At 42.9% G+C, this 20,197-nt stretch overlaps 1 protein-coding gene and 1 pseudogene across 1 annotated transcript in view; one reads left to right on the top strand and one right to left on the bottom strand.

Annotated features, from left to right (window-relative positions):
- The window catches only part of TTC39A (tetratricopeptide repeat domain 39A), a 48,242-nt gene extending 41,574 nt beyond the window's left edge, over positions 1-6,668 (bottom strand). Inside the window, exon 1 of the mRNA XM_077823911.1 lies at positions 6,550-6,668. Within this exon, the coding sequence (XP_077680037.1) occupies positions 6,550-6,668 (119 nt within the window). The remainder of the gene's footprint in view (positions 1-6,549) is intronic.
- Positions 6,669-8,451: 1,783 nt separating this feature from the next.
- On the top strand, positions 8,452-8,813 carry LOC144269268 (large ribosomal subunit protein eL34 pseudogene; annotated as a pseudogene).
- Positions 8,814-20,197: the final 11,384 nt, after the last annotated feature.

The following is a 20,197-nucleotide window of genomic DNA, read 5'->3' as shown; positions in this document are numbered from 1 at the left end:
GTAGAAAAAAACAAGGGGAAATAGGCTACCTTGCATAATGACTTAGCCACTCCCAGTCTCTATTTAAGCCTAAATTAATAGTATCCAATTTGCAAATGAATTCCAATTCAGCAGTTTCTCGCTGGAGTCTGGATTTGAAGTTTTTTTGTTGTAAGATAGCGACCTTCATGTCTGTGATTGCGTGACCAGAGAGACTGAAGTGTTCTCCGACTGGTTTATGAATGTTATAATTCTTGACATCTGATTTGTGTCCATTTATTCTTTTACGTAGAGATTGTCCAGTTTGACCAATGTACATGGCAGAGGGGCATTGCTGGCACATGATGGCATATATCACATTGGTGGATGTGCAGGTGAACGAGCCTCTGATAGTGTGGCTGATGTGATTAGGCCCTTTGATGGTGTCCCCTGAATAGATATGTGGGCACAGTTGGCAACGGGCTTTGTTGCAAGGATAGGTTCCTGGGTTAGTGGTTCTGTTGTGTGGTATGTGGTTGTTGCTGAGTATTTGCTTCAGGTTGGGGGGCTGTCTGTAGGCAAGGACTGGCCTGTCTCCCAAGGTTTGTGAGAGTGTTGGGTCATCCTTCAGGATAGGTTGTAGATCCTTAATAATGCGTTGGAGGGGTTTTAGTTGGGGGCTGAAGGTGACGGCTAGTGGCGTTCTGTTATTTTCTTTGTTAGGCCTGTCCTGTAGTAGGTGACTTCTGGGAACTCTTCTGGCTCTATCAATCTGTTTCTTCACTTCCGCAGGTGGGTATTGTAGTTGTAAGAATGCTTGATAGAGATCTTGTAGGTGTTTGTCTCTGTCTGAAGGGTTGGAGCAAATGCATTTGTATCGCAGAGCTTGGCTGTAGACGATGGATCGTGTGGTGTGGTCAGGGTGAAAGCTGGAGGCATGTAGGTAGGAATAGCGGTCAGTAGGTTTCCGGTATAGGGTGGTGTTTATGTGACCATTGTTTATTAGCACTGTAGTGTCCAGGAAGTGGATCTCTTGTGTGGACTGGACCAGGCTGAGGTTGATGGTGGGATGGAAATTGTTGAAATCATGGTGGAATTCCTCAAGGGCTTCTTTTCCATGGGTCCAGATGATGAAGATGTCATCAATATAGCGCAAGTAGAGTAGGGGCGTTAGGGGACGAGAGCTGAGGAAGCGTTGTTCTAAGTCAGCCATAAAAATGTTGGCATACTGTGGGGCCATGTGGGTACCCATAGCAGTGCCGCTGATCTGAAGGTATACATTGTCCCCAAATGTAAAATAGTTATGAGTAAGGACAAAGTCACAAAGTTCAGCCACCAGGTTAGCCGTGACATTATCGGGGATAGTGTTCTTGACGGCTTGTAGTCCATCTTTGTGTGGAATGTTGGTGTAGAGGGCTTCTACATCCATAGTGGCCAAGATGGTGTTATCAGGAAGATCACCGATGGATTGTAGTTTCCTCAGGAAGTCAGTGGTGTCTCGAAGGTAGCTGGGAGTGCTGGTAGCGTAGGGCCTGAGGAGGTAGTCTACATAGCCAGACAATCCTGCTGTCAGGGTGCCAATGCCTGAGATGATGGGGCGCCCAGGATTTCCAGGTTTATGGATCCTGGGTAGTAGATAGAATATCCCAGGTCGGGGTTCCAGGGGTGTGTCTGTGCGGATTTGATCTTGTGCTTTTTCAGGAAGTTTCTTGAGCAAATGCTGTAGTTGCTTTTGGTAACTGTCAGTGGGATCAGAGGGTAATGGCTTGTAGAAAGTGGTGCTGGAGAGCTGCCGAGCAGCCTCTTGTTCATATTCCGACCTATTCATGATGACAACAGCACCTCCTTTCTCAGCCTTTTTGATTATGATGTCAGAGTTGTTTCTGAGGCTGTGGATGGCATTGTGTTCTGCACGGCTGAGGTTATGGGGCAAGTGATGCTGCTTTTCCACAATTTCAGCCCGGGCACGTCGGCGGAAGCAGTCTATGTAGAAGTCCAGTCTGCTGTTTCGACCTTCAGGAGGAGTCCACCTAGAATCCTTCTTTTTGTAATGTTGGTAGGGAGGCCTCTGTGGATTAGTATGTTGTTCAGAGGTATTTTGGAAATATTCCTTGAGTCGGAGATGTCGAAAATAGGATTCTAGGTCACCACAGAACTGTATCATGTTCATGGGGGTGGAGGGGCAGAAGGAGAGGCCCTGAGATAAGACAGCTGCTTCTGCTGGGCTGAGAGTATAGTTGGATAGGTTAACAATATTGCTGGGTGGGTTGAGAGAACCATTGCTGTGGCCCCAAACTGAGAGTTCTGAAGACCTTGCAGAATTAGCCTAGAGATTACCATAATTGCCTACTAACACCTTCACATTAATCTTTCCCAAAAAGGAAGATTAGTGATGAGAGAGTACCTGGGAGATTGTTAGTGACAAGAGAAGGTTTCATAAGCAAGAGCCTAACAATCGCTTCCAATAAGGCCCCACTGTCTCTCCCTCTGGATTTCACCATCTCAGGAGCTCACTCATTGAAAAGGTAGCCCATCGCATGAAAGTTTCCATGCATTTCCAAAAAAACACAGTAACCTATCTTGGCTAAAGCCCAAGAAGAGAAGATTTCACATTTGTTCTTGCCATGCAAACCTCTGCCAATATTCAGGCTGACAATCTGATCTTAATCTAAGAGATCTTGGGCCATTTGAGTTATTGACCTACATTTCAACCATTAACTCACTCAGTACTTCTCCCTTGTTCCCTTCACTGAAACAACAATTGGGATTAGACACAGTGAAAATCGTGTAAATAAAGAAACTATCTGTTAATATGCAATAATTTGCTAAACTTTCAATTTATTCATTTTTCTTTTTGTAGTGAAATTTGAAATTACCCTGCAGTACCAGAATAACACCAGTAAATTACAAAAGAAAATGAATTCAAACAGAAGACCTATATTCAATCAGCTAGTTTGAAGAATACTGTTTATCAGCAGTATACTGGTCAATAACAATACTAAGTAACCCTCACAAACTCATACAAAATAAGGTAGAAAAGTCTTACTCCATGAAATAGTTTAAAAACATTTTGTGCTAATCCATGTTTCATTAATTACATAATTGGCCACATCTGGCTGTTCATTGTGGTTTGGCTTTGAATCTATAATGAATAGCTATTTGTACTTATGTTTATTACAAGGGCAGTATTTATCAGAGCTGATGAATGGAGAGACAGGCACTTAAATGAATATGGAAGTGAATAGGTGAATAAAGTGCAGCAACAGGACAGAGTTGAACATGCTGCCACCCTGTCTTCTCCTTGCATTCTGTCCACTAATAGGAGGAAATGTAAACCACATGTAGTATTGCCAACCTCAAGAGATCAAAAATCATGAGTCAGACCCCCACCCCCAAAATCATGAGATTTTAAAAACTCCAGCCAATCATGATTTATATAGTCTGTTGCTTGACTTTTTCATTACACTCTACTTCTCTGCCAATGTGTGAGAGATCATTCCAGGTTGAAAAGCCAATCTTTAATGCTCACAAAAATGCACGCCTCTCCATCTGCTCAGATGGAGACTCCCCTTTCCGTAAGGGCTTGCGTACACTTACCAGGGGATCGATGTGCAGTGATTGATGCACTGGCGGTCAATTTAGTGGGTCTAGTGAAGATCCACTAAATTGACCACAGATCGCTCTCCTGTTGACTCCTGTACTCCACTTGCATAATGTGGACCCCGCCGTAAGCAGATCTAAGCTATGTCGATTTGAGTTACGCTAATCACGTAACTCAAATTGTGTAGCTAAGATCGACTTTTCCCTTTAGAGTAGACAAGGCTTAAAACAGTAATAGGAAACGGATGGCAGTTCCCCTATCTTGACTCTCTCCTGGCCTAGTTTATTTGCTTTGATAAAAAGAAGGACTGGATGGTAAATAGTTTGAGTACCATTGACCTAATTAATGCATCATGATTCACCTCAGCACACAGAACTTATATTACTTTATCAGGTTGATGAGTTACAGATATTCACATTAAAGACCTTTATATTAACTCCCGCTTTCCCAGTTTAGCTGTTGAGTAAACTCACATGTTTATAGAAAAGGAGTACTTGTGGCACCTTAGAGACTAACCAATTTATTTGAGCATAAGCTTTTGTGAGCTACAGCTCACTTCATCGGACAATCCGATGAAGTGAGCTGTAGCTCACGAAAGCTTATGCTCAAATAAATTGGTTAGTCTCTAAGGTGCCACTAGTACTCCTTTTCTTTTTGCGAATACAGACTAACACGGCTGTTACTCTGAAACCTGTCACATGTTTATGTAGTCCTGCAATAAAAGAACAGATGACGGATTCACAAATAAGCATGAAATAACTAATCAGTGTTAGCAAATGGGCAGCTATCCAGTGAGCAGCCCCCTCAGGAGCAGAGTTATATAATCCCTTTCATTAAATATTTCAGAAAAATTAAGTATTGAAAGTATTTGTAATATTCCATAATGACAGTGTTTCTATACAAAACCTTACTGTCAGAGATCCTAGAGACCATCCCTTCATGGCCATCCACTAGGACGGCTAGGAGGGGACTCCAAGCCTTTGCTGCTGTAGATCCCCGGGGTGTATTAAGCATTTGGAGCCTCAATGGAGTCCAGCCACTGCCCAAATCTTGAGGTCCCTAAGCACACTCTCAGGGCACAGACTTTCCATCTGGCACCCCCATTCTGAGCGTTGGAACCTGCTGTCCAGCCACGCTAGCCCCTCTGGGCACATCCCTGACTCCTCATTACTTAAACACACTGCTCTCCCAGAACTCTGCCCAACAGCTGGAGAGCTTCTGGTTTACAATTTAACTCCATTAGGGGTGTGCAGTAGCTGTGCAGTCACATACATACACACATACACACACACACACACACACCAACTTTAAAAAGTGCCAGGGGGTGCTCAAACCCCACACCGCCTCTTCCCGCCCCCACACCGCCTCTTCCCGCCCCCACACCGCCTCTTCCCGCCCAGTTCCGCCTCCTCCCCCGAACGCACCGCGTCCTCGCTCCTCCCCTCTCAGCATCCTGCACGCCGTGAAACAGGTGATTGTGGTGGCTGGGAGGCACTGATACATGGGGCCTGCTGTTGGGTGGGAGGCACTGGGGAGGGAGGGAGTTGATGGGGGGCTGCCGGTGGGTGCTCAGCACCCACCATTTTTTCCCCATGGGTGCTCCAGCCCCGGAGCACCCAAGAAGTTGAAGCCTATGTGCACACACACACACCATGTTCAATCTATCAATTTTAGGCTATTTTTTCCTTAATTATACAAAGCACAGGAGAGTACAGATCATAAAAACAATAAAACACCCTAAACACAGTGTCCCTCACTAGCTCATCTCCCTTGGGAGATCATCTGTGTTCAGTCAGTCAGGGTCTTTTATCGTATTGTCTACCCTGCTCCTGCAGCAGCCTCCCTCATCCTACTCTGGTGCAAGATAGCTCTCTCCTCCAGTTTCCATTTCCACCTGAGAGTCCCTTTATAGACTCCTGCTGGGGACATCTGCCTCTTTTGTTCTCCTCCTGGTAACTTTCCATTACTTCCAAACTCCCCTTCTGCCTTCAGATAAATGGAGGAAGGGTCTTCATCCAGCTAGAGCAAATCCTTTATGTGATGATCATTCACCATTGTCTTTGGCCTGGCTGGCAGGGACATGATACAACCCTGCTAATGTAGCATTGCTGTAGCCGTGAAGGTCCCAGGATATGAGAGAGATAAGGCGGGTGAAGTAATATCTTTTATGGGACCAATTTCTGCAGTGAGAGAGACATGCTTTTGAGCTACACAGAGCTCTTCTTCAATTCCTGGGAATTGAATATACATATACATATAGGCTTTCCACGGCACAGTGATTTCATGATGCAATTTCATAAAATCATCCACAATTCGGAAGTGGTACAGACAGAATCCCCAGTTCCTCACACTTATATTCATCATTCATATAAGCAATGTCACAGTAAAAACAATGGGATTGGTTTAGCTTTTTGCATGAAGCAACACTTCCTTGACTCTGCCTCCATCCTGCACTTCCGTCCTGCCTCCTCCTGCTCTGGACCCACCACAATCCCCTCCCCATCCCTCTCTTCTGCTCCCAAAGTCTGCCCCTGCTCCCCCACACTCTCCCCATCCACCCTTCAGTGTCTCTGTTGCTCCTCACAGTCCCTGACTGCGTCCTGTCCAGCCCCCGACCCATAGAGTGGCAGCCATTTTGCCTATAGGCCTGGCTTCAGCTCAACTGAAAACAACAAGGGGCAGCAGCCAACTTTATATAGGGCTGTCTCACATCCACGTGCAGATAGATCGTAGGGAAGTGGCGGCCATCTTGCTGGTGTCGGCCCCACTGACAGTAATAGGAGATGGTGGCTATTTTGAATAAGGGAAAATTTGTGAGTTGGTGCCTTGCATCATGTTTTCACGAGACAGCTAAAAGCCACCCCAAAATCACTAGTCACGATAAAATCATGGGAGTTGGCAGTACTGCACATGTCCTTCCTTCATCTACAAATCTGTCATGACTTCTCAGAGGAGGGCACCAACTGCCCAATGTACTTCTCCATACTTACTTTTGACAGGTGGCTTGAGCTTCTTTCATTGTGTTTCCTGCATTCAGCATGTCCTGGGCATCAAAGGTCATCATGGCTTGCATTTCCAGTATGGTAGCATGTGTCAGTGCGTGATACATACTGTCCTTAGTTCTGTTTATTAAAAAAAAAAAAAAAAAGACATGAGTGCAGGTGACAAATTTAGCACAAGATTAATTTTCAAAAAAAGCAACACTCTAGGGGCATATTAATCTGATGGGGACTCAGGTCTAAACAAATGTGCTAGTAATCAAGCACAATATGGTACGTACAAAGGATTAATTTTTGCTGGAAAATACAAACACTCTGTATATGGCCTACATTCATATTTGTGCATCAAGTCATTCTTCTATCTATAATTTTAATAGCTATGCTAAGATACTACAATGAAGATGACAGTGTAGATGCCTAAAATGTGTCAGTGGAAGTTTTGGGTGCCCAAGGGATGTAGGATTAGGCTCTGAAGTTTCTTTTGTTTTGGGATAACTGTTTTTGCATGAGTTCTCCACTGAGCACCATGATGTGTGCTGCAAGCTGAGACAATTTCCTTCTACTTTGGGAGAGTTACACAGAATAATCAAGATGATGAGTAATGTGATAACACAATTATAGCCAAAGAACATTTAACATGAAACTAACCTTACTTTCAAAACTGTTACAGTCTTGGTCAAATGTCTCAGCCTTTCACTCCTATGTCTGTATTCCCACCTTTCACCCTCAATTTGTCCAACTTGAATACACTTCCCAAACCACAGACACTGTGGGATTTCACATGGCCCTTTATAAGGCATTTTTTCAATCCTTTAATTATTCTCATGTCTCTTCTCTGAACTGTCTCCAATTTTTCAACAACCTTCCTGATGTGTACAAACCCGAACTGGACACCATATTCCAGTAGCAGTCAAACCTGTACCAAATATGGAGGTAATATAATCTCTCCACTACTATTTGATATTCCCATTTATACATCAATGGATTGCATTAGCCCTTTTAGCCACAGGGTTGCACTGGGAGCTCATGTTCTTATGATTATCCATCTTGACCCTCAAGTTTTTTCGTCCAGAGTCCCTACTTCCCAGGAGAGAGATCCCCATTCTGTAAGTGTGGCCTCCACACTCTGTTCCTGGAGATAGGACTCTACATTTGGCTGTATTTAAACACATTATTTGCTTGCACCTAGCTTACCAGGTGAAGTGCCTCGCTCTGTATCAATGACTTAATGTTCTTCCTTATTTACCACTCCCCAAATCTTTGTGTGATCTGCAAACTTTATCAATTTATGTTTTCTTCCAGGTCACTAATAAAAATATTAAATAGCATAGAGCCAAGAAATGATTCCTGGAGGCGTCCTCAAGAAATACATACATTTAATGATGACTACCCATTTACAATTATATTGTGAGACCTACCAACTAGCCGTTCTTTTTTCTATAAATTAATTTTTAAAATATATTCAGAGGATGTGATGGAGATTCCCACAACTGAGCCATTCTTTTTAGGTAGCAAATATGAGGAACTATCCCAGATTGAGGTGTCCATAGAAGTGGTTTCGGAACAAACTGACAAATTAAATAGTAATAAGTCATCAGGACCAGGTGGTATTCACCCAAAAGTTCTGAAGGAACTCAAATATGAAATTGTAGAACTACTAACCGTGGCCGTGTTTTCCCTAGGAATTGAAATTGGGGGTGGGGGGTGTTGGAATATTCAGGGGGGATGAAGGCCAACGAGGGTTGAGAACGTGAGGGCGAAGGTGGGCTGTACGGCAAAAGAGTAAAAACTAAAAAATGTTTCACGACCATTTTATTAGATTTAACTCATGTTTTAAAATCTTCACAAAAATTAAAGTTGGCTGCTCAAGCCTACTATGGAGCACTATAAAAAATGGTTCAGTATCTGACATACCATCGTAGGATGTCCTACAACACAGCCTCTAACAAGACCAGGCTGTCCCACACACCAGGTAACAGGTAACAGGATTGTTTACCTTTACACTGAGAAAGTTGGCAAGGCACCAACGTCTGCATGTGGTGTGTGTCCAGGAAGACTTCGCCGTGTTCATGCTGTGCACCCTAAAGTCCTTCTGAGGTTGTCAAAAACAAAGAAGCGTGTTAGCAGAGCCTAATGGCGGTTCCATGTGTGCTAAATGTGTCTGTGACAGAATCAAACGAGCTTTCCTTATTGAGGAGCAGAAAATTGTTGTGGAAGTGTTGAAGGCACAAGCATAGAGTCGGAAATCTAAGTGAAACTCTTTGTATTGTCTGCCTAATAAATAAAAATTCAACTTAAAAAAAAATAAAAATTAAAAAAAACGAAGCACTATATCTACAGCTTTCTTGGTTTCTTGTTGTAATTTTGCACGTTTCATGTCTTCTTGTGTGTCTGGTACTTCCAGTCCTTCATGATATGTTCATGGTCACCCCATCTCAAAAAAGATATACTGGAATTGGAAAAGGTTCAGAAAAGGGCAACAAAAATTATTAGGGGTATGAAACAGATTCCATATGAGGAGAGATTAAAGAGACTGGAACTTCTCCTCTTGGAAAAGAGATGACTAAGAGGGGGTATAATAGAGGCTTATAACATCTTGACTGGTGTGGAGAAAATGAATAAGGAAGTGTTATTTACCCCTTCACTTAACACAAGAACCAATGAAACAAGGGGTCACTCAATGAAATTAATAGGCAGCAAGTTTAAAACAAACAAAAGGAAATATTTCTTCACACAGTACACAGTCACCTGTGGAACTTTTTGGCAAGGATGTTGTGAAGGCCAAAATTAGAACAGGGTTCAAAAAAGAACTAGCTAAGTTCATGGAGGTTAGGTCCATCAATTACTATTAGCCAGGATGGGCAAGGATGCAATACCATGCTCTGCGTGTCCCTAGCCTCTGTTTGCCAGAAGTTGGGAGTGGATGACAGGGGATAGATCACGTGATGATTCCCTGTTTTGTTCTTTCCCTCTGAAGCACCTGGAATAGTCACTGTTGGAAGACAGGATACTGGGATAGATGGACCATTGGTCTGACCCAATATGGCTGTTCTTACATAAAAAATAATTAAAATAATCAAAAAGTTTAGTACAGAAACTCCCCAAGATAATGACCTCTTGAGCTAGTGATGATGTGGGATAATGACCTTGGCAAATAATGCATTTTTAAAATCTTGGCCTACTAGGAAATGTATATTTATTAAGTTTCCCAGTCACAAATCTAGCATTCTGGACCGAAGTCACTAAAACATAGTGCTCTGGCCGCTGTTGTTTGTGGTGCCACCTTTCACTCTATTGCTCCGTCCCAATGGCCCTGCACTGTCACCTTCTGCTGCCACCTGCCACTGTGACCTCTGGGAGTCGGTCTCTCGAGGTTCCACCGGCTCTCGGGGATTTCAGCTGAGCTCTCAGTGGGGGAACCTCGCTGCTAGTGCAGGCTGAGCCGTCTCTTCCCGTGAAACACTGTGTCACAGCAGGTCTAAGCACTTGGACCTGATTCTCAGTGATTTCAGCTGCAGTGGTCACTTTTATAAAACAAAAGACTCTCTATGGAGCCTAATCAGCTCAAGTACTTGTGACTCAGGCAGACCATCAAGCAAAACACCTGTCCCCACCCTCTCTCTCAATGCCCTCAATCAGCACAGGGTAAGTACAGTTCTCCTGCCCTTTACTCACACAATAAGAACATCAACATTTCATTACCTCCCACATTCAAGTGATTTGTAATCCAACCCCAGCCAAAATCTATCACTTGGGCAACACAGCTGGATACCTGGGTAGATTAAGTGTGAATATAAATCCAATCTGGTCCTGAAGCCTTTCCCCCCCAACCCCCAGCTCATCACTAGCTGTCAGGGAGAGCTCATTTAGACTTTGCTTACAAATCACAATTTGAAATTATTAGGTTGGCCAACATTACCGAAATGAATGCACTGACATTATCATAAAAAAACAACAGCTGTATAAGAAAGCTAGTCTATGTTCATACTTCTCAAATCTATTATACTTTTTCAGATACACATATTTTATCATACACTGTATATGCTTTTAAAGTGTGTATTAATGTTTCAATTTCAATTTAGATTTCCAAACAATCATTAAATTGGCAACACTGCATGTAACTAGTTCACAAAACTGGGGGAGGGGGAGGAGGGTTGGGGAAATTCAGGGAGGGGTGTACACTGCCCCCGGGGCGGGGGGAGGGGAGAGAGGGAAATCCCTGAACTGTGGTATGTAACCTATCGCTTAAGTCAGCCTCTGTATCAGATGACCGGAGGATAGCTAATGTGATGACAACTTTTTTAAAAGGCTCCAGAGGTGGTCGTAGCAATTACGGACTGGTAAGCCTAACTTCAGTACCAGGGAAACTGGTTGAAACTACAGTGAAAAACAGAATTATCAGACACTTAGACGAACACAATATGTTGGGGAAGAGTCAATATGGCTTTTGTAAAGAGAAATTGTGCCTCACCAATCTATTAGCATGCTTTGAGGAAGACAACAAACAAGTGGATAAGGATATAGCTTACTTGAACTTTCAGAAAGTCTTTGACAAGGACCCTCACCAAAGGCTCTTAAGCAAAATAAGCAGTCAGAGAAAGTCCACTCTGGCTTTAGGCAGGAAAGAAAACATAGCACATCCCTTGAGGGTCACAACCACTGTTGCATCACTGGCTGTCACGGTATTAAATGTAGAACTGTACCTATAATGAAAGCCTTTCACACTCCCTGTATAAACTCCTGTTTCTGTTTGCCTCCTGAGGAGTTTGGTGGCAACTGACTTCTCTGGGAAACCTCAGCTCAATCCCTCCCCATTGGTGAGGGATTAACTACTCAGAAACTTAAAAACCCAGAGCTGATCACAGACCCCAGGGTCCCAGAGTCAATCCTCACAGAGACAAGAACAAACAGACCTGGCTCACCTACTCTGTTGAGGGCCCAAAAGCCCAGCCTCATGGAGAACAACAAACAGAACAGAAACATACCTCAGGGGGCTGTGGACCCCGGGTTGAGCACTGCTGCACAGATACAAAAATTTGGATCCACATCCTATCCACAAAGATGTAAACAATACAATCACATCCACATCCGCGGATGCAGATACTTAGCGATATAAAGCAGATATCTGGGGATTTTCAGAGTTCTAGAAACAAGAGGTGCAGAGCCCAACAGATAACCAGGCTCCATGTTTCATTTTAAGAATCTGGATTGCAAAGGGACATTCACCTACATCTGATGTAGAAAAAGCTTTTTGACTCCCATCCTACATAAGTGTAAATGGATGTGCTAGACCGGAGCTTCCCAGAATCCTCTGCTTTCAACTTATTTGCCACCTCAAGAACAGTAATGTGCCCAAGCTGCAAACGGAACTACAGATGGTTTGGTCTCATCATTAGCATTCCATGAGGTTCAATTCTCAGGTTATATCATCCATGACAAAACTGCAAAGAGAGCAAGACCAGCAGTGGGTCTGATACACTGAGTATTAAATAAAGGGCAGAAGATAATCCTGAGATTTTTCTCTAGTACTGAAACTGACCTGTAGTTCCTTGAGAGAACAGTAATTGGTACATCCAGGCCCAAAAGTTGTTGTACCCTGAATCTCAAAACATGTAATACATGTAACATTTTTTTTCAAGCCAGTATCATATCCCGGATGAGGATGTACCTCTGATGCAGAAGTGATTGTTGGAGTTTATTTAATTTCAGAATGGGCTCTTCTGCATAGTAGACAAAGGTATAACAAGATTCCACAGCTGGAAGTTGAAACTGGACAAACTCAAACTAGAACTGAAGTGCATATTTTTAAGAAACTGGGTGTTTTTCTAGTTCAAACAGGAATTAATTCAGTGAAGTCCTATGGCCTGTGTTGTGCAGGAGATCAGAGTAGATGATCACAATGGTCCTGTCTGGCCTTTTCTGAGTCTATACCATTGAATAAGAACTGTAACAGCCAGAAGAGGCCTAAAGCAGCATGTTGGATCTTGATCAGCATCACATGTAAAAAGAGGGATGCAAGAGAGTAAACAGGGCCCACAAGTTCCAGAAATCAGCTGAACCGGTTTATGGCGGTTTCAGCACAAAAGGCCAAAGGAAGAATGCATTACGGAGACCAAACCTCTCTATCCTTAGAAGGAGCCTCATCAGAGCAGGGCTAAGCAGACCAGCAGGCCAATGAAGAGGGAAAAAGCTTATAATTCCTCTGCCCATGCTGCAGTGTTCTATGTACAGAGGACTTCGGTCTCAATTCCATACTTCTCATGAGAGAATAGAGATTTGCTAGAAATAAAGAACAGTAAAGAGTTGAAAACAAGCCAGTCCAATAAGAAACCCATTACAAAAACCACTCTCCTCCAACAACCAGGGCTTCACCATTGTTTTCTAAATCACACTAGCCTGATAACAAATTAGTGCAAACTGAGCATCAATTATATTATATCCCTCTAAAAACAAGTGCTTTATTGACTTAGTTGCGTCACATTGACCTAATCTTTTTATATGAACAAGCTGTGCCTTCCCATTTAGTCTTTTTTAATCAGAAGTTTCTGCCACTAGTACATGATCTGTTTGCTCTCAGCTGTTGCCATAATCACACAAACAGGAGGCTAATGAGCAGGTTTGTATAAGTAATAAATACTAATCTGTGCTTCTGTAACAGCAGCTTTCCTCTGAGGATCTTCTGGTCTATGCTAGCATATGTAAGTGCAGAAGCAGGCCAGCAAGTATTTTGGCCATTTTCTGTCAGTGTTATTAAAAGCCCCCATCGGAGACACAAATCAGTATAATTTTATAGCTAGACTCCAGAGAACGGTAAAACCAGATTTGTCCCTTCCCACCAATTCCCCTGCAACATTGGCTGACATTTCTGTAGTGTATTTTATCCAAGGATCCCAAAGCTCAATAAATTTTACCTGCTGATTACAAAACTATATGTATAGGAAAGAATCATTCCACTCATCCAATTGAAATGCAGTCATTTTGGGGGTGAAAGAAAGTAGACTTTAAAAAAAGAGCAACTACAAAAGAGTTCAGGGCAATGTTACAAAGCACTGAGATCTGCCAGGTGGGTCAGCAGTCTGATCACTGAAGCCTCAATTAGTTGCCCCAATGACAGCTGACTCAATAATGAGCTAATCAGAAGGAGATGCTGGGGAGGTAAGGAATGCATTAGCCCCCAAGCTGACCAACAGGAGAAAAGGTGGGAGGTGGTACTGAGGAGAAGGTTAGCTGCGCCTGAACTGAAGGAGCTCCCTAGAGAGAGGGAGACTCCCTTTCCTCCTAGGACCCTAGCCAAGAAATGTTGGAAGAAGTAGAGGTTAAAACTGTGATGTTGCACTATATGGGTGTTGGTGAATGGGTTTAGAATAAAATATAATCTGCACCCAAGAAGAAAGTGGGTCTGAACAGTTTCTAGGGCATCACAGGATGGGGACAGAGCATGGCCCTCTCACAGGCAGAAAGTGAAGAATACCATATCATACTGAAACTACCATGTGAATTTTTGGTTTGGAGAATGTAATTTCCCAGCTGGAATGTGGCCATGACATGGGACTAAAGTCCTGAAGAATGGAGCCAAGGCACCTTTAATGACCACAAGTATTCAGGACCCTGGTTGTACATTACATCCAAAAGTTGTCATGAGCAAACACTGGCTAGACAGGTATTTGTAGAGAAGCCTATAAAGGTAGGAACCCTGTCCCTGGCAGGTGTCAGGCGATGCCAGTTTCATCCAGGGATAAGACCAAGCTGGCCGAGTTTCAGTCATATAAGACGGGAAGAATGATGATACATTGGGGAAGCAGTAGGAGGATCTGGTGACGATTACATCAACCAGGCTGACGGAAGGTATTTATTCAAACACTTGTGACTCGGGGGCTTGCCAGTTAGGTGCATTGCTAGATCCCTAGCTGTTACATGACCAAATAACTCAGCAGCAGTGCCCAGAAAGGCTTTTATTCGTCCACATCTGCACGGGAAGTTGTGACCTTTTCTTTCGGATGGCCACCATGATCCATGCCTCTGTCTCCTCCGGATTAGACAACTGCAATGTGCCACTCCTTATGGCGCTATACTGTAAATTCATTGAGAAACAGAAGCCAGTGCATAATGCATCACCCTGTGTATTAGGTAGAGTACCCCACCAGCACTTTGAAGCTTCATCCACTTCCTTCAGGTTTCTGGGTGGAGTTAAAGGTGTTGTTTTGACTGCAAGCTCGAAAGGGCTTGGAGCCGTCCACCTGAGAAACCGACCCTCTTCCTGTGAGACATTGCCACAGTTACAATCAACTGACGGATTAGAGCAGGAACTTTCTTGCTTAACAAGAAAGGGAGCAGTTGGCAGGGTGGTCCGCCATGACAGCCTCTCAACTTTCATATTCATTCCCATCCTTTCTTCCAAAACAGCTAAGATTTGTTGACCTCAAGGCACCTACTGTTGTATACTTTGATGACTTTTTTGTTAATTGTTAGGGTGGCTGAAGATTGGGAAAGATTAATATTCTATATAAAAAATGAAATAAAAATAAGACCTCAAGGCCCAGTTCTGCATGGTGAAGAATATGTCATAAATTGGACCCTACGATTGGGACAAACATTACTAGTGGAGAGAAGAGGGAAAATTGATTCTAAAATCTAAAAAGCAGCAACCAAACGATCTTCAGGTAATCTGAAGAAAGAAGCCACATAAACATTTTAATGACACTAGATCTGCCTTTCTGACATGTTCTTCTACCAGGAACAGAGCTTTTACCACTACACAGAAGCACCCAGATACCTTCCCAAGGTATTTATTTTTAAACTGCTAGGAAAGACCTGTCCGTTATAGCTCTGTCTCAGCTGCTGCGATAGATATCGTCCCATATGGTGCATCTAGTTCTGCTCTCAGTTACACCTGGTGCAAATGAGATGAAGGCGAATGGAGATAAACTGATTTTAGATGCCAAATGTGGCTAAATTAGCTATTTCAGTGGAATTGCAATAGTGTAACCCAGAACAGAATATGTCCCACACCATAAGTGATAAATCCACAAAATCTAAACCAAAGAATTATTGGGACAACAGGTAAGAATTTTGAAAAATAAATACTTTTACAGGCTGTGAAAACCCATTTTGAATCTCAGCATGCTAAAAAGCAACAATGAGGAACTGATGCCCCACCCCCCCAAGAAAAGGTCACGTAGTATTACACATTGCACTCCACAACTAGTGTCATTCCCTGAAGAGATGGAGTGTGTCTGTAATGAAGATCATTTGCAATGAAATTCAGCTTTCCCTGTTGCTCCACTACACTCTTGGGGATTATAACTCTGTGGTGCCTGTGCTGACAAGGGCTAAGGGGGTGGGGGCCTCCCTTTAACAATGCACGAAGATGAAAGATCAGTTTGAAAATGGTTTTGCAATTAAATAAATTCATATTCAAGGTATGAGGACATAAAGTCAGTTCATGAAATGAATTCAACAGGGCCCTATGAAAACAGAATGGAAACTATATGCAATGAACGAGAATAAAAATGGATTGATAGACAAATATATAGGCTCCTTCACAATAGGGGTCTCAGTGTCATTTTTGAAGCATTTTACTATGCCCCTTCACAAAAATGGCTCTTTCCTCTTTTAAACACAAAGTAAACATACCCACATGGGCACAGGGACATTTTGCACATGATTTCAGTGAAAATACTGCTGCTCTTCTTAACATTTTGTGACATCCTCCCGTGCAACAAAAACACAACACTACAGCACTGTGAATAAGGCAGATATCATCCCAAACCACTAGAAAGCTCACTGACTTCAGAGTTTGCCAAAACCATATTTTACACAGTATCACCAACAGTGCAACCTACAAAGCCCAGTACCTTTGGTATCAAGGAGTGGGGTCAGTGCCCAAATAGGGTAGGTACCTCACACCCACTGAAATGAATCCTTGACACATACCAAGCATAACAGTACTTTCCTTTGGTGGCTCCTGCTGTGACAGGCAGGGTGGACAGGGTGAGAAGAGCAGGAAAGAGATGCACAACACAGATTTATTTTATATGGAGGCGGGGCCCAAGGCTGGCTGAAGCAATAAATGGAGAAAGGGCAGCTGCTGCAACCTGGTGGCCCAGCTGCTTTTCTGTATGTCTCAGGCCCATCCCAGCTCTCTGAGCAAATGCAAAAAGACTTATAAGGCAGCCATTTTGTTTTCTTTTAACTCTTTCACACCAGTGACTAGAGTCCAGATGGTCTCCAACCCAACAAATCACTGATATCACAGGTTACTTGTAAATAGAAGCAGTTTAGGATGAAAGAAAGTGACATAGCAAAGAGCCAAAACAAGAACTGGCCCTATATACAACTGTGTTCACTGTATACATCAGCAGCTTGAAGTAAGGAAGGAGCAGTGACAAAATCTGCTGATGGCACAACACTAAGCAAAGCAACCCGCGGCAGCAGCGGTGGGAGTTGGCAATAAAATACAAAAGGACTTGGGAAGCAAAGAACTCAGGCAGATGCAAGTTAAAAGTATGAAAATTGTGGGAATAAAGAGAGGCCCAAAAAATTTAAAAAGTGATCATATGCCCTCATTGCTTATAACCAGGGTTGTGTGTATAATGCAATTTTGCAACTGTCAGCATGGCTACACTGTGTGTGTCTGTGTGTGTGTGTATTTTAGTTGCTGAATAAATGTATTTCAGAAGCAAAGCACTCCTTTAAAAAAAAGTAACTCTCTAGTCTTCAAGGTCACAAAGAAAACCTTTCAAATGTCCACTGAGATCTTGTCTACTCTGGGAATTGGCCCCAAATCTAACAATCAATTAATGGCCAGTCACTGCACCAGTATAAACTCCGAATACAGGCAAGGAAAAAACAGATTTACACTGATCCTCTTTACACAAGGGGACATTCAATAAGCTTAAAAAGTGCAAAATTCAAACTGAGAAAAGGAAATTAATTACATATTGTGTGAAAAGATACTATGGCAATGAATTCACAGTTAAGGTGTTTAAGGCCAAGATCTCAACAAAGGGACTGGACATTTATATGGGTATCAAGAATATCCAGACTTACCATAATTAAGTCTAACAATTTTTTGTAGAAGGAATATTAAACCCCATGCTTCAGGGCTTAACCCAATTTCAATCTATTATTTGAGACCAGGATGAAACCTATTATGAGTGGCAAGTTACCTTACATCTGCCTACTGCGGAGTTTCTTAATTTCCTCTGAAGCCACTGGTGCTAGCCACTGTCAGAGACCGGACACTGGAGTAGATGGACCTTGGGTCTGATCCAGTATGACAATTCTTACCTTCCTATGAGTTTACCCTAGTTTCAAACAGGGTTGAGCTCCACTGAAGCTGTGGCTTTCCTTGTCTACACTTGGGTTTACACTGGGACGGCTATATCAATGGCACTTGGTGAATTTGGGCTTGGATCCTAAAACCTGGCCTTATCGAAGGGCTTGTCTACGCCGGGACTTTACAGCGCTGCAACTTTCTTGCTCAAGAGTGTGAAAACACACCCTCCTGAGCGCAGCAAGTTTCAGTGCGGTAAAGCGCCAGTGTAAAAACAGCGCCCCAGCGCTGGGAGCTTCGCCTCTCATTGAGGTGGTTTTTTTTAAAGCGTTGGGAGAGCTTTCTCCCAGTGCTGCGCCGTGACTACACAAGCCACGTTAAAGTGCTGTCACAGCAGTGCTTTAACGTGGCCAGTGTAGACTAGCCCTAAGTTACTGAGTAAGGACTATTCACATAGGACGATAGAAAATTAAAATTAATTAAAGGTTTCTCCATTGCTTGTGTGATTATCACTGAAAGGGCTGATGGAAGAAGTGTGCCTCAGGAAAGGATATGTATGTGGATGGAGATCATTAAAGGAGGAAGCAGCATGGAAGGAGGCATAAAGTGGAAAAAGGAGAAAAAACAGTTGTCAGATGGAAGGAACTGAGGCAGTGGAAAGAAATGAGTAGAGATAAAGAAAGATGTTCAGAAATGTGAAAGTGAGGACAAGGAGCACGAACTGGGAAAAGGGAAACAGAATGAACAGTGAACAGTTCCTTGTTCGGGTTTTATAATCTGACATGCTAATGACACAGACCAGGGGAGATTGCTTTCAACTATGACGTACAGTCTGATAACTTTTTTTTTCCAGTATGTTCCTTGTAAGAAACTACACCAGAACCTGTACTCATTGATAAGAACAACTGTGAGAACCGGGTTGCATGTTACAGAACATACTGTTTGGTAAACAAGAGTAAACATTTCATTCACCATAGGCTTGTCTATATGGTGCTTTAGTCCACACCAGAGGGATGTAAATTTTAGTCCGTACTAGCTTGTTGTGCACGGCCTAGCTTGTGTAGACCCTGCTGACATGCACAGAAAGTTCTCTACTGGCTTTAATGTAGTCCTGCTTCAAATAGTATTATATTAACCAGCACTAGGGAACTTTTAGCGAACGCCAGCAGGGTCAACATGGATAAGATAGTTCAACTAGCTTGTCATGCACTAAAATTCACACCCTCTTGGTGTGGACTAAAGCACCATATAGACAACCCCAAGATGTTGCTGATATGGAAGCTGCAGAAAGTACTATAACCACTGATCAATACCATGCCATTTACCTGTCTCGGGGTGGAGATGGGGGGAGGAAATGGAAATCTTTCCTTCTTCCAACACCAGCAACTTACTGTGTGTGTCCTAAAAGGTTATTTTATTTTTCCCACCTCCTCCAATCCAAAAGGAATATTATTTATCTGTCTAGCACTCAACGTGTAGTGGCAGTTCTAATGGAAGATGAAGGATGCAAAGGAAAAAAAACAAAAACAAAGCAAAAAGCTGTAAAAGTATTCAACTTACCTTGCTTTTAGGGAAGCAAGGGCCTCAGGAAACTTGTTGCTTAGAAATAAATCCACAGCAGTCATACATTCATCCAGGGCTAGATGCAGATCTGATGCAGATCTGTCAAAAAAAATATTAAAGAATGACAAAACCTACTATTTCCAATCCTCTTTTATTGAGCTTCTCATTTCTTGTAATGATAGCATTTATGATAAATCCACTAATACACCACATAACTAATCCCCCAGCTTTGTAGTAAATGTGCTGTCAGGAAATAAGAAAGTCTGTGTCACTTTAGATATTCCTTTATCTGTCCCTCATTCCCTCACTCTCTCTCACACAGCCTCCACCCATCACCTTCTGTCAGTTTCTACTGTAAGATGTTAAATCCCTTTGCATTAGGTTTTTAAGACAGAGAGTGCCCTCTTGTCTTGGTGCCATATCATCATATACAGACACAATGTCACCACCTAAAGATGCACCATCCTCAGATTATGACATTTTCAGATTCAAATTAAATCCAAGGCTCAGTAAACTGCCCTGCAGATTCTAGGCTCACTGATCAGAATTGAGATCAGCCCATAAATCTTAGGACTGGTGGTAACCCTTCATTCAGTGCCATTCCTGAACTAGTTAGAAAAAGCTACAAAGACGAAGTGGTCCCTGCCCCAGAGGCGGAGAATAAGCAGTGCTCTTTGCCCCCTTTCACCCTCGAACAAAGGACTAAATGGACTTGAGATAGGATCCAAGCTGCACAGTTCAGGTGGTGGTCAAATGTGGGGTTTTGGTTTGGTCCATTATAGAAATAAGGACCAGCTGCGA

Source organism: Eretmochelys imbricata, chromosome 8 (assembly GCF_965152235.1).
Source record: "Eretmochelys imbricata isolate rEreImb1 chromosome 8, rEreImb1.hap1, whole genome shotgun sequence".
Classification (NCBI taxonomy): Eukaryota; Metazoa; Chordata; order Testudines; family Cheloniidae; genus Eretmochelys; species Eretmochelys imbricata.
This window is presented reverse-complemented; position numbering and strand designations above follow the sequence as displayed.